The sequence below is a fragment of the Mustela nivalis genome (assembly GCF_964662115.1).
Source record: "Mustela nivalis genome assembly, chromosome: 1".
Taxonomy (NCBI): domain Eukaryota; kingdom Metazoa; phylum Chordata; class Mammalia; order Carnivora; family Mustelidae; genus Mustela; species Mustela nivalis.
The window spans coordinates 208,715,199-208,727,436 of NC_139020.1; the positions used below are offsets into that span (position 1 = coordinate 208,715,199).

At 59.2% G+C, this 12,238-nt stretch overlaps 1 protein-coding gene across 2 annotated transcripts; it reads left to right on the top strand.

Annotated features, from left to right (window-relative positions):
- Nucleotides 1-1,399: 1,399 nt before the first annotated feature.
- On the top strand, nucleotides 1,400-11,735 carry CDC37 (cell division cycle 37, HSP90 cochaperone). Of its 2 annotated transcripts, none has more exons than XM_082731537.1 (8): nucleotides 1,400-1,619; nucleotides 6,713-6,994; nucleotides 7,168-7,450; nucleotides 7,567-7,682; nucleotides 7,775-7,897; nucleotides 8,371-8,553; nucleotides 8,650-8,721; nucleotides 9,659-11,735. In XM_082731537.1, exons 1-8 carry the CDS (start codon nucleotides 1,518-1,520, stop codon nucleotides 9,812-9,814), a joined length of 1,317 nt encoding a protein of 438 aa, XP_082587663.1. In that variant the 5' UTR covers nucleotides 1,400-1,517; the 3' UTR covers nucleotides 9,815-11,735. The 2 variants fall into 2 exon arrangements, with proteins under 2 accessions (XP_082587663.1, XP_082587664.1); XM_082731538.1 differs by having other exon boundaries at nucleotides 7,342-7,450.
- Nucleotides 11,736-12,238: the final 503 nt, after the last annotated feature.

The window sequence follows — 12,238 nt, forward strand, 5'->3', positions numbered from 1 at the left end:
GTGTGTGTATGTGTGTGTGCGCGGTTGTGAGACCCGCGGGGGTGTGGGTTCGTGCGCGCGCGTGCCCGGGGCCTTGACGGCCGCGGAGATGCTGGACTGCCTGGGCTGGAGGGGGAGGGGGAGGAGAGGGGGACTTCCCCCGCCCCCGCCCGCCCTCTCGCGGGTTTGAAAGATGCAGGAGAGGGAGGGGAGACAGCGGGCGGGCGCTTTTGTCTGGATGGCCCCTCCTCTTCCCTGGACAGGGGAATCCCCCCATCTTGAGAACTTTAATCCATCCCCTCCAGCCCCCTTTCTCCGAACACGCTCTCGGGGGTAGTCTGGGGAAAAGCGCCTCTCACCCGAGGGGTCGGAGCTCCTCCTATCCCACCCACCCCCACGGAACGCCCTTTAATCGGAGATAATCCTGGCCCTAGGCTGCAACACGGCCTTTTATCCCAGTATCAAAACGAGTACTGGGATGCACGCAAGTGTGCCTCTGGGGTGGCCCAAGCTCGCAGTAATGGAGTCTTTAGAGCCCCGGCCGCGTAAGGGGGCTCGAGACCAAAGAGGAGGGGCTACGAACGATTCTAGAGTACCACCACGAGGAAAGCTTCCATCCGCACCTCCAAGATCCCCTTCCCGTCCCCCGGCTGCGCTGGGCTGGAGCACAGGCCTTTGACTAGACATTAGCGACACCCAGCGGCCACACGGGGAGACGTCACGGACAAGAGCCCGAGATCCCCAGACTGGAGTCGGGTGCCGGGGAATGGGGTGGGGGGTGGAGGTGGGGGTCCGGGTGATTTTAGAGGGGGCGTATGTGCGTGAATCTCCTCTTAGGAATGGTAGAGGATGGTGACGCGAGGGGGAGGCTGTGGCCCGAGCCAGGGAAACACTAGCGCCCAAGGCAGGACCACATCGTCCTCAACATCCGACCCCCCCCCAAGGGCAGGGCCATATCTCTCCTCCATTTAGACCTTCCCAGGGCAGGGTGCTGTACCCCTAGGATTGGGAAAATGCTCTGATCAGACACCCCTCCCCAGCGTGGGGTTAGGTCCTCCTCTCCGGGTGCCCGGGGAGAGGTCTTCCCGCCCAAGCCCGCCCCTGCAGTATGCTCGGGCTGACGTCACTGCGGCGTGGTTGAAGGGGACAATCCCCGGCTTTAGTCTCGCCACCTGCCCCGCCCCTCGCGGCCGCCGCGAACGCCCACGGGGGGGGAGGGCAGCGGGAGATGAGGGGGCTCGAAGTTGGAACGCCAGCCCGTATACCTCCAGCAGATGCCCCGCCGAGGTCCCGCGCCCCATGAGGCGGGGTCTTTGCGGGGACTCCCGGGGGCCGGAACACACGCGCCTGACCCTTTAAGACAAGCCGGGTCGCCACTGCCGCCACCGCGGTTACTAGGGATATAACGTCATGCGCGGGCGGGGAACGTGCGCGCCAGGGCGGAAGCGGAAGGGGCGGGGCTCCGCAGGCCGAGTCTCCAGCGCTGCCGCCGCCAGAGTCAGACCGGGAGCCGGAGCGGGCTGAGCCGCTGAGGCAAGATGGTGGACTATAGCGTGTGGGACCACATAGAGGTGTCTGACGATGAGGACGAGACGCACCCCAACATCGACACGGCCAGCCTCTTCCGCTGGCGGCACCAGGTAGAGTGCGCGCGTCCATCCCCTGCCTCCCTCCCCTCCCCCCAGCGCTCGGGACTCCGCTCCAGAGTTCTGACCCCTAGTAGTGCCGGGGACCCCGCCATTGACACCTGGGATTCCCAACGCACAGTCTGGACTTTCAGTATCGCTTGGGGTTCCTTGATTCAACTCCAGACCCCAGAACTGCCAGGGCGCCGAGTCCCTACCAGAGATCCTGGGCCTCCCCTCCGGTTTCTGCATGGAACTCCCACTTGACCCCTAGGGAACCTCTCTCCGAGTCTAAACTGCTAAGAGAAGCTTTGGTGGTACTCCTCAGTCCCCTCTGGGACCTTCCACTTACACGCAGAACTCTGCCTCAGAGTCTGGATCCTGATCCTATTCTGGGAGGCATTTCTGATCTTGGATATACCATCTGCCCCTCCCCAAATGCTCAATACTTTGAATTCATTCTGAGATTTTTCCTAGTTCTTGACAAGGATTCCCGATCCGATCCAGAGATCCCACTCCTCCTCCCAACAAAACAAGGAACTGTGTTCTTCCCCGAGAGATTTCTGTTCCTGGCTTGGGAGTCCAACCCATAGCCAGGAGACCCCTTCCCTGGAAGGTACACGGGTGCTACACCAGGACCTTCAATCTCATTCAGGCCTGGAGTTTTGGAACCCATTTCCCCTCCAGAACAAACTTCCGGTTCCACTTGATGGAGCCTTCCTAATGCCAGCCACTCTCAGCGTCGCTTACTGTGGACCCCATTTCCCATTATACCAGGAAACCCTACCCCGCAGGGCTTCCGGCCCGCCTTTCCAGAGCCCCTACCCCTCCTTGGTATTGCAGGCCCAGGCACTACCCACCCCCAGCAGTTTCCTGTAGGAGCCTCTGGCAGCCTTGGAATGCCTTATACCAACTCCAGTCCAACAGCCAAACCCACCCGGCCTTCCTCCTGACCCCAGCTCAGTCTGCTGCTCTCAGACACCCAGACTGTACCTGCTCTCACTAGAGAACCGCCCAATATGATTCCAAATTTACCACTCCTTCTTTTACCTATTTGCCCCCAAATCCAGATCCCAGAACCCTGTCTGGATGTCCTCCTGCCTCTCTCCCTGCCCAGCAGTGCTCACAGGCCAACAAAACAGCTCTCATAAGTCCTAGTAGTCCAACCTCTTGCTCCCGTAAATCCGAGCTCCTACACCAACGTACTGGTGTATACTCTCACACTGAGGACGATGGATCTCTCAGAATCTTCTGGTTAGGAATTCCTCACCCCACCCTTGCATAAGGCAACTCCCAGTCAGAATCTCCTAGAACAGCCTTTCCCCATTCCGTGGTGTCTTTTGTCCCTACATCTGGTCTCTAGTCCCATTTCCAATCCTTACCCTACCGCAGCAGTCTCTAGGGGAGTGTACCTGCCAGGCAAGCTACGGAGTAAGAAGAAAGTTCTAGCACTTCTATTTCTTGCTGTGTGTAACATTTTATTACGAAATGCCTAAGATCTGTGCAGAGCTCTAATAAGACTATTCTTGGGAACACCTACTTCTTTCACATAAAGAGGTTAATCTATACAGCTGTATTGGGAACATTTTGGTCCTGCTGGGTGGAAAGCCAGCGCCCCCTCTCCTGCAGAGGTCATCCTCTCCACCACGCCTTCCTCCCCCCTTGCACAGGACCTTTTCCCTTCCTGCTGAGGACCCTGGAGCTGTAGTGGAGCCTAGTGGGGGTGGGGGAGGGGAGATAAGCATCTCCAGCTGTGACAGGCCAGTTTGGGTTCTAATCCCAGCCCTACCGTTTACTGCTGTACTTTCCCTGCCCGGGGAGACCAACTTGAGAATGAAATGAGATTAGGCACGACAAGAACTTGGCTCAGGGCCTGGGACGGAGTAAGCATATGGGAGCGGGAGGTGGGATTAGTGAGAAGGTAGCCTGGCGCGCTTCTGAGTACCAGCCGGCACGCCTGGGGTCCAGTCCTGGGTCCGGAATCCAATCCGTTGGCTTACTGCGTGACCTCTGGCGGGTTGTTTGATCTCCGGGTCTCTCAGTTTCCCCCAGCTGGGACTACTAAGGGTATCTGCCTGAAAGGGTCTTTAGGTAGGAGGAGTTACTTTATTTATTTAACTTGTGTGATGTCCTTGGGATAGACCTCATCTGGCTTGTGATAAACTCTCTGTAAACTTGAGCCGTTAGCATCATTGTTGTTATTCGGGTGATCCGTGCTCCTGGGAAAGAAAAATTCCAGAGCTATCCAGAAAGGGACAGGGGAGTCTCCCAGTCCCTGCCGTGCCCCGTGTCCCCCCTCCCCCGCCTCAGCTGCTGTTACTGGTTTCTTGTGACTCCTTTCATGGAACTGGATGGCACCAAGGTTCTGGGAGCCTCAGGTTTTGTATCTGTAGGGCAGATAGGGTGCCCCCCCCGCCCCCGTCTGCCCTGCCCAGCCTGCTCCAGCCCCTCCCAGAGGTGTAAAGCCCCAGCTGGGCGAGCTGCCGCCCCCATCGGCTCTGAGAGGCCTTTATTTAGCTTCGGCCTCCCTGGCGGCCACTCAGAGGACACCGAGAAGAGCTCAGTGGTGGCCCAGCAGGAGTCAGCAGGATGGTAGGTTCCTGCTGCCACCTGAGGCCAGTGATGATGCCAGCCTCTTGGCGGCAGGGAGCCTCCCAGGCAACAAAGGCCCATCCCGGGAAGGGGAACGGGCAGGGCCCAGGGCTGCTCTCTCTGGTCCCTCCACAAGAAAAGGCCCTTCTCGGCCTTTATCCACATGGGCAAAGTGAGATTCGGGATTGACTGTAGTAGTCCTGTGGGGCGTGAGAGAAGGCTCCAGGTTTCCTGGTTCCCACCCACCGCCCGCCTGGCTCTGTGCTAGAACCTGGGGATGCGGCCTCCAAGAAGGCCCAGAAGTGAGTCGGGAGACCATTCTGGTGGCAGTGGCTGTGACGGCGGTAACAATGGAGCGTGTTCAGTACTGAGTACTGGGTTGCAGGCAGTTTCCTGGGACTAACTCCCGAGGCCCCGTTTCCCAAAGAGGAACCCCCAAGGCTTGGAGAGTTTTAAGTGTCTTAGCTAAGGTCACATTGCCAGTAAGTGGTGGAGCCGGGTAACTGGACTGTGCAAAGCTGACCGCTCCCAGCTACTGAGCATTTACTCGGCTGGAAATCGAGCTAAACGCTTGAAGTAGTTTTCTTGTTTGAGGCCCAGAATGGCCCCCAGAGAGAGAGAAAAAAATTGTCCCCTTGGATGGTAGTGGCAGTCGCCAGCACGGGAAAGGGGCTTGCTGAGCATCCAGCACAGGTCTGCACTATCGACTTGAACTTCTTATCTCCTTTGCTTCTCCTAGTGCCACCCTGTGAGTCCGGGGCTGTTGTCGCCTTTGACAGCTGAGGAAACGGAGGTCCCTAGAGGTTATGGGATTGACCCAGGGACCCCTGGCCTTTATTCTGTGGCTGTGGGTTATGACCCCACATTCGGGGCCCTGCACCTGTCGTCCAGCATCTTATCATGTTATCTGGGGATCATGAAGGGGCCTTGGGGGCACAATGATGTGGCATGGGGGCACTTGGACAAGGTTCTGTCGAAGCTGAGACCTGAGGGCAGAGTAAGTGGAGCAAAGGGAAGAGAGTTGCAGGTGGAAGGAACAGCCTATGCAGAGGCCCCGAGGCAAGAGCGAGCTGGGGCATTTGGGGAACCATGAGGGCCAGCATCTGCCTGAGACCCAGAGTTGGGAGAGGGGAGTGGGACCCAGGCCCCCGTGGGGCCTTGGTGCTATCTGAACAGCTTGGGGCAAGGGTCAGGGTTCCTGTGTGAACCCAGGCACTCTAGGTAGGGGTGGCAGGGAGGGCTGCAGACAGATGTGTGTATTTCAGAGCCTGGCAGCTTCAGGGAACAGTGCTGGAAGGTAGGGGCGCCTCTCAGGGCTCAGGCAGTGGTTCGAGATTGAGCAGGTACTGCTGAGAGCTAGGGGGGCGGGGGAGGTGGAGCCAAGCTGGCCTGGGGACCAGACGGGGCATGCTGTGTGACATGGGGTCCGCTGGGGACCTGAGCGAGAGGGGGAATGAAAAGGGACCATCTGAGCTTGGGGAACAGCCGAAGAGGCGGTCTGGGGAGCAACAGCTGGGGAAGGGGGACAGGAGGCTGGTGGTCCCCGAGCTAAGGCTGAAGGAGGTGTGCCGGCCTGGAGACAGAGTGGAAGGGGTCCTGGCAGCAGTCCAGCAGCAGTGCCCTGAGGGGAGCGAATTGGAGAGACATCTAGAAGTGGAAGTAGTGAGGACTGGGTAGCGGAGGGGGAGGGAAGGACAGGGCCAGTGAGCAGGCCTCCGCTGGCGGCAGAGACGGCTGGAGGAGGTTGCTGGGCAAGGAGGGGCACCCGAGTGTCCCTGAGGGCAGCTCTAGAGAGGAGGGGGAGCCTGAGACCCCCATCCAGTATTTCATCACTTTATTCATCCAACAAATGTTTCCCATGTGTGCGGTGTGTGTGAGACACAAGAGTGAACAGAACCCCGCCTCCATGGAGCCAGTATCCTCGGAGCGGGACAGCGTCGATAACACAGTAAATAATTATCACCAGGCGTTAGCAGGTAATGAGTGCTGAGGAGGAAGGTGACACAGGCAAGAGTAAGGGGAGGTTGCCATCTTTAGCAGGGTGGTCAGGGGAGGGCCTCATCTGTAAAGTGACCTTTGAGCCAAGATGGTAAGGATGTGAGGGAGTAAGTGGTATTGGGGGGTGGAATCTGAACAGAGAGCTTTCCAGGCTGAGGAAACAGCCAGTGCAAAGGCCCTGAGGTTGGAAGTGGGTTGGAGAAAAGGTGAGGCAGCCAGTGTGACTGAGGGGAGGGGAAGACCGTCCAGAGCCTTGTGGGTGGGTCACGGATAGGACTTGGACCTTTGCGGAGTGCGGTAGATGGCACGGAGCGTTCCTGGGAGGGGGGTACGACACACAGACTCACGTGTGTGTAGCTGTACTGGTGGGCGTGGAAGCTGGCCATCTGGGCCACAGAGGGTGGCGCATGCATTCCCTGGGCCATCCCAGGTGCAGTGGGTAGAGCCCTGGGTGGGGTGGTGTTGAGGTCCAGGGACTGGCCCTTCCCCCCAGTGACGGGCTGCGTGTCTACCCCCAGGCCCGGGTGGAGCGCATGGAGCAGTTCCAGAAGGAGAAGGAGGAGCTGGACAGGGGCTGCCGCGAGTGCCGGCGCAAGGTGGCCGAGTGCCAGCGGAAGCTGAAGGAGCTGGAGGTGGCGGAGGGCGAGGGCAGCAAGGTGGAGCTCGAGCGGCTGCAGGCCGAGGCTCAGCAGCTGCGTAAGGAGGAGCGGAGCTGGGAGCAGAAGCTAGAGGAGATGCGCAAGAAGGAGAAGAACATGCCCTGGAACGTGGACACGCTCAGCAAGGACGGCTTCAGCAAGGTGGGGAGGGCGGGGGGGTTCCCCTCCTGCAGGGGCGGGGTGCTGCGCGCTCGTCAGGGGTAGGTGGTGGGCGGCAGGTCAAGGTGGGCACCGGCTGGTGGGGGTGGAGGGACAGGTGTGCGGGTTGGGCCGGGAAGCACCCCACTGGTACCGCCCCTCTGATCTGCCCGAAGGCCCTAGTCCGAGGCCACACCTGCCACACCCTCGCTCCCGCCACACTGACGCTCCTGGCACCGGCACCGCCTCCGCTGTGGAAGGGATGGGCGCTGCGGCCTCGGCCCGCCCGGCCCCGCTGGAGGCGCCCTGCTGCCTCGCCCCAGCCCACTCCCCCTCTCGCCCCACCACAGAGCATGGTCAATACCAAGCCAGAGCCGGCGGAGGAGGAGTCGGAGGAGGTGAGGGAGCAGAAACACAAAACCTTCGTGGAGAAGTACGAGAAACAGATCAAGCACTTTGGTGAGTTGGGCGCGGGGTGGAGGGGGCCCGCTGCTGCCGGGGCGTGGGGTGCACTTGGCAGGGCCCGGCCCTCTGCGTCCGGGGCCCTTCAGCACCTTGCCAACGCCTTCCCGTAGGTATGCTCCGCCGCTGGGATGACAGCCAGAAGTACCTGTCAGACAACGTCCACCTGGTGTGCGAGGAGACGGCCAACTACCTGGTCATCTGGTGCATTGACCTGGAGGTGGAGGAGGTGAGCGGAGGCTGCCCCGGGGCTGGGGAGGAGCCGTTGTCCCGAGACCTCCGGGACAACAGCTGACAAGGTGCCTCTGTTCCCTCTCGCAGAAATGCGCGCTTATGGAGCAGGTGGCGCACCAGACGATCGTCATGCAGTTCATCCTGGAGCTGGCCAAGAGCCTGAAGGTGGATCCCCGGGCCTGCTTCCGGCAGTTCTTCACTAAGATCAAGGTAGCGTCCCCAGGAGCCGGGCCGGGCTGGGGTGTGGCTCTCTGTGGCGCACCAGCCTTGGTCTGCAGCAGGGGTGTCCACGCGGCCACTCAGACTCCCGGCCGCGGGATCGGAGCCTGCCGTAGCAGGGGAGGGCAGAGGCTTGGAGGGGCCGGTGGCCGGCTCCCAGATAGTTTGAAAGACAGGGGTGAGGGACAGAGTTGAGGACGCCTCAGGGCTTCTCAGCTGAGCGCCTGGAAGAACAGGGCAGCCCGTGCTGGGGCTGGGGGTGCTGAGGCCAGGGCAGCCCATGCGGAGTGGTCCAGAGCACGAGCGAGCCGTGTTGAGTTTGAGGTGCAGGTAGGCAGGTGGTTGGTAGCGCAGAGATGGCAGAGCTGGCAAGGAGACTGCGCAGGGCCTGCGCGGGCCAATCGGGTACGGCCCCGTGAATGGCTCACAGCCCCATGAACAGCTCTCGGCCCCCGACCCTGCAGACCGCTGACCGCCAGTACATGGAGGGCTTCAACGATGAACTTGAGGCCTTCAAGGAGCGCGTGCGGGGCCGCGCCAAGCTGCGCATCGAGAAGGCCATGAAGGAGTATGAGGAGGAGGAGCGCAAGAAGCGCCTGGGCCCCGGCGGCCTGGACCCCGTTGAAGTCTATGAGTCTCTCCCTGAGGTGTGGCTCCCCTGTCCCCAGGTGGAGGGTTGAGGGGGCAGCAGGGAGGACCCCTGGGGACCTAGGCCCTGACCCCCAGCCCTTCGGCACCTGCAGGAACTCCAGAAATGCTTTGACGTGAAGGATGTGCAGATGCTCCAAGATGCCATCAGCAAGATGGACCCCACCGTGAGTAGCAGCGCCCCAGGGCCACACTCAAGCCCCGCTCCCGGCTGCCGTGGGAGAGCCTGTCACCCTGTGGCCCACACAGGAGGCAGCCAGGCTTCCTTTCACACACGTCTACTGTGTGACCACCCCCAGAGGTGAACACGGCATTTTCCGCATGTCCCCTGCCGCCGAGTGTCACCCCCCTGTGGGCCATTTACGAGCCTAGTGGTTGCCCCACCTTCATCCAAGGAACGGGCGTTCCTCCCCAGCCTGGGTTACCCCATGAAACCACAGTTTCTTTGGAGACTGACCTGGAGAATGCTTGGGGGCGCTGAGCACGTGGTACACATCAGCTGTCACTGTATGTGCCCGGCGTGGGGCTTGAACTCATGACCCCAGATCAAGAGTCAATGTGCTCTACTGATGGAGCCAGCCAGGTGCCCCCAGCTGCTGCTGCTTTTGGGAGCTGGTGGACGGGACTCTGTATCTTCACAGATCTCGGTTTGACCCCTTGCCTGCTGCTTGCCTCACTGGGTTGGCCACACTAGTTTCCCCATCTGTGAAATGGGTCTACTTGCAGGACCTGGCCCAGGATTTCTAGAAACTTCCATGAAAAAGGATCTCTAGACCGAGGGTTTTGATCCTATGGTTCACAAGCTCCATGTCTGTCTGTAAAAGTAAAGTTTTTTGGAACACAGCTCTCATTCTGGACGTACACTGTTTAAATTTGAGTTAATGTTAAGTGAAATGGAAAGGTCTGTTCCTCACCAGCACTGGCTATGGCTGAAGGACTTGGCAGCCACACGTGCAGATTGCAGACCATTCCCATCATTGCAGAATCCCCTAGACAGCTCTGATCTAGAACAAGCAGTGAGCAGGTTGAAAGATGTGCAGGGGGTAGGGGGGCGGGGAGGGTGGGTAGGCAGCCCGGCCTCACTCGCCACCCTTCTCCCCACAGGATGCGAAGTACCACATGCAGCGCTGCATTGACTCCGGCCTCTGGGTCCCCAACTCCAAGTCCAGCGAGGCCAAGGATGGGGAGGAGGCAGGCCCCGGGGACCCCTTGCTGGAAGCCGGCCCCAAGCCAGGCGACAAGAAGGATGTCAGCGCCTAACTCGCCCCAGCTGCTGCCCACCTGCCTGCAGGCCCCTGTGTGCCCCTCTTCAGAAAACAGAAATAGATGCCGTCTCCCCAGCTCCTGGCTTCCTCCACTTTCGTGCTCCTGCCCAGCCTGGGGCCGGGAGAGGGCCTGTCCCCGCCCCCACTGCCCCCACCTCCAGTGCTCATCCAAGTCTCTGCTTTGAGTCAAGGGGCTTCACTGCCTGCAGGACGCTACCCCCTCCCCCATCAGCATTATGCCAAAGGCCTAGGGGTCCAGGGAGGGGCGGAGGTCGCTAGGCTGGTTCCTGGGGTGGGGGGTGGGGTCTCCAGCCCAGAGGCCTGCTCCAGTCACTATGGGCTCTGTTTTCACTGTTCATCTGCTGTCGGAGTCTTCTATATGGTAAACAGCAATGATCTTCCAATAAAGGATTTCAGATGCTCAGGGGGGCGTCTCGAGGGCTGTTGACACAGCTCTTCTCGTGGAGTGGGAGGGAAACCCAGTGAGTGTTGGAGGCCTGGCCTGCGGTGCCTCAGGCTTTATCCTCCAGCTGTCTGGGCAGCTCCCTCTGTTCGGATTCCAGGCTCTTGCCCACGCTGTTCCACTGCCTACAACATTCTTCCCCAGGGTTCCTTTACCTTGGAGTTCTCAGCCCCACCCCCCACTCTCCGGCTTGGCCCCCAGGCCCCCTGCCCCATTCAGAAGCATTGGCCCATCTCTGACCACTACCCTTTGTATCCATGGCCTCCAGTTGGGTCCAGATCCCATCTCCTCTGGCCTGCAGCCCACCCCAGCCACTTCCACTATCCACCCCCCCAACCCCAGTCCACAGCAGACCCCAACAGCAGTGGCCAGAGGGGAGCCAGGAACATCCCTCCCTGAGAGCAGAAGCCTGGAGTTCTCTCTGCTGCGCTCTCTGCCCCAGTCTCTTCCTGTCCCCAGTTCCGCTCGCCCCCTCTCCTGCTCCCTCCTTGCAGGGCCTGAGCACTTTAAATTTCTCTATCAGTGTGACCTTGGGCAAATACCTCCCCCTCTGCACAATGAGTAATGTTAGTGCCTTTCTCCTGGGGACTTAGTGCTAAAATGAGATCATGCCACAGGCAAGCAGGGCGCCTGGCACTTAAATTCTCAAAATGTGGGCCTTGGCGTGTGCCTGTCCCTCTCCCCGGATACCCTTCCCTGCACCCCTCGTGAGGCTCCTTTAAAAAGTAATGAAATATTTGGGCCACATGAAAGGCCTTAAAGAATAGTACAATGAACAAGGACACCATTTTAGGATGAAGCCAAGCAGGGAGGCCCTCTGCCTGCCCCTTCCAGGGGGTTACACCCCTGGCAGCTGCTTACACCTCGGACCAGAGCTCCGTGCCACTTCCTCCCCAGGGCCCTCCTTGGCCCACCTGAGTTGCCCCTCAACGTGCAGTCAGGCGGCTTGTCTCACCTGCCATGTGCCAAGCTTTGCCGGCTTGTGTGCTGTCCTCTCCCTTGAGCTGTGGCCCTGAGATACAGCCCCCTGGATGGATCCGGCCTCAGTGGGCGCTCAGTAAACCCCTGTCCGCTTAAGCGAAGAGCCCGTAGATGCTGTTGTGTGCAAGCTGATTGCCACCAGGGGGCAGTGGTGAGCTGTAGACCCTGCGGGCATCCCCTAAAGCTTTTAAATGGTGGGCATGGCGCCGATCTGGAGGGCTTGGGGAGGAGGAAGGTATTCCTAAGGCCCTGGGGAAACCTCGGCCATCCAGGATAGGCGACTTCATTATTTACTGTGAAAACTTTCAAAGATGGAATCCATATTATTGGTTTTTCCTTTTGCCTCAGGCTCTAACTCAGCACTGTTAATGAATCTCTACTTAAAATTTCAGTATTTTGTTCATGGGTGTTCTTTTGTTCACATTAATTGTGCTTTTTAAAAAATACTTCATTAAAGTATTTATCTTGGTTACTGAGGTTTTGGGCGCCCTCTTTACTTTTCATGCCTCACCTCCCGCACATAGTGTCGGCTCTCTTAAGACGGGATTTTAAAACATCAAATGCTATCAAGAGACGCACAGGGGGACACCTGGGTGGCTCAGTTGGTTAAGCCGCTGCCTTCAGCTCAGGTCATGATTCCAGGGTCCTGGGATCAAGCCCCACATCAGGCTCCCTGCTTAGGGGAGAGTCTGCTTCTCTCTCTCCCACTGCCTGCTGCTCTGCTTATTTCTGCTCTCTATCTGTCAAATAAATAAATAAAGTCTTAAACAAACAAACAAACAAAAGAGACACAGGAACTAGCTCGGTCTGTCTGCCCTCCCCCCAGGTGGTTCCCCGCCCCCAGTGACGGGCGCCCATGGGAACCAACTGTCCGTGCTTTCTCGTGACTCTTTCCAAGATTTCTTTTTGCAAAATTGAATGCATTTTGTTCTTTAATTGAATGTGTTCTTATCCCCTCTCCTCTTCTTTGCCTGA

Excerpts from the sequence above, each read along its gene's own strand:
- CDC37 (XM_082731537.1), top strand. The coding sequence starts at position 1,518 with ATGGTGGACTATAGCGTGTGGGACCACATAGAGGTGTCTGACGATGAG. Across the intron at positions 7,451-7,566 it reads GAAACAGATCAAGCACTTTG|GTATGCTCCGCCGCTGGGAT; the intron begins GTGAGTTGGGCG and ends GCCTTCCCGTAG. Across the intron at positions 8,554-8,649 it reads TCTATGAGTCTCTCCCTGAG|GAACTCCAGAAATGCTTTGA; the intron begins GTGTGGCTCCCC and ends CGGCACCTGCAG.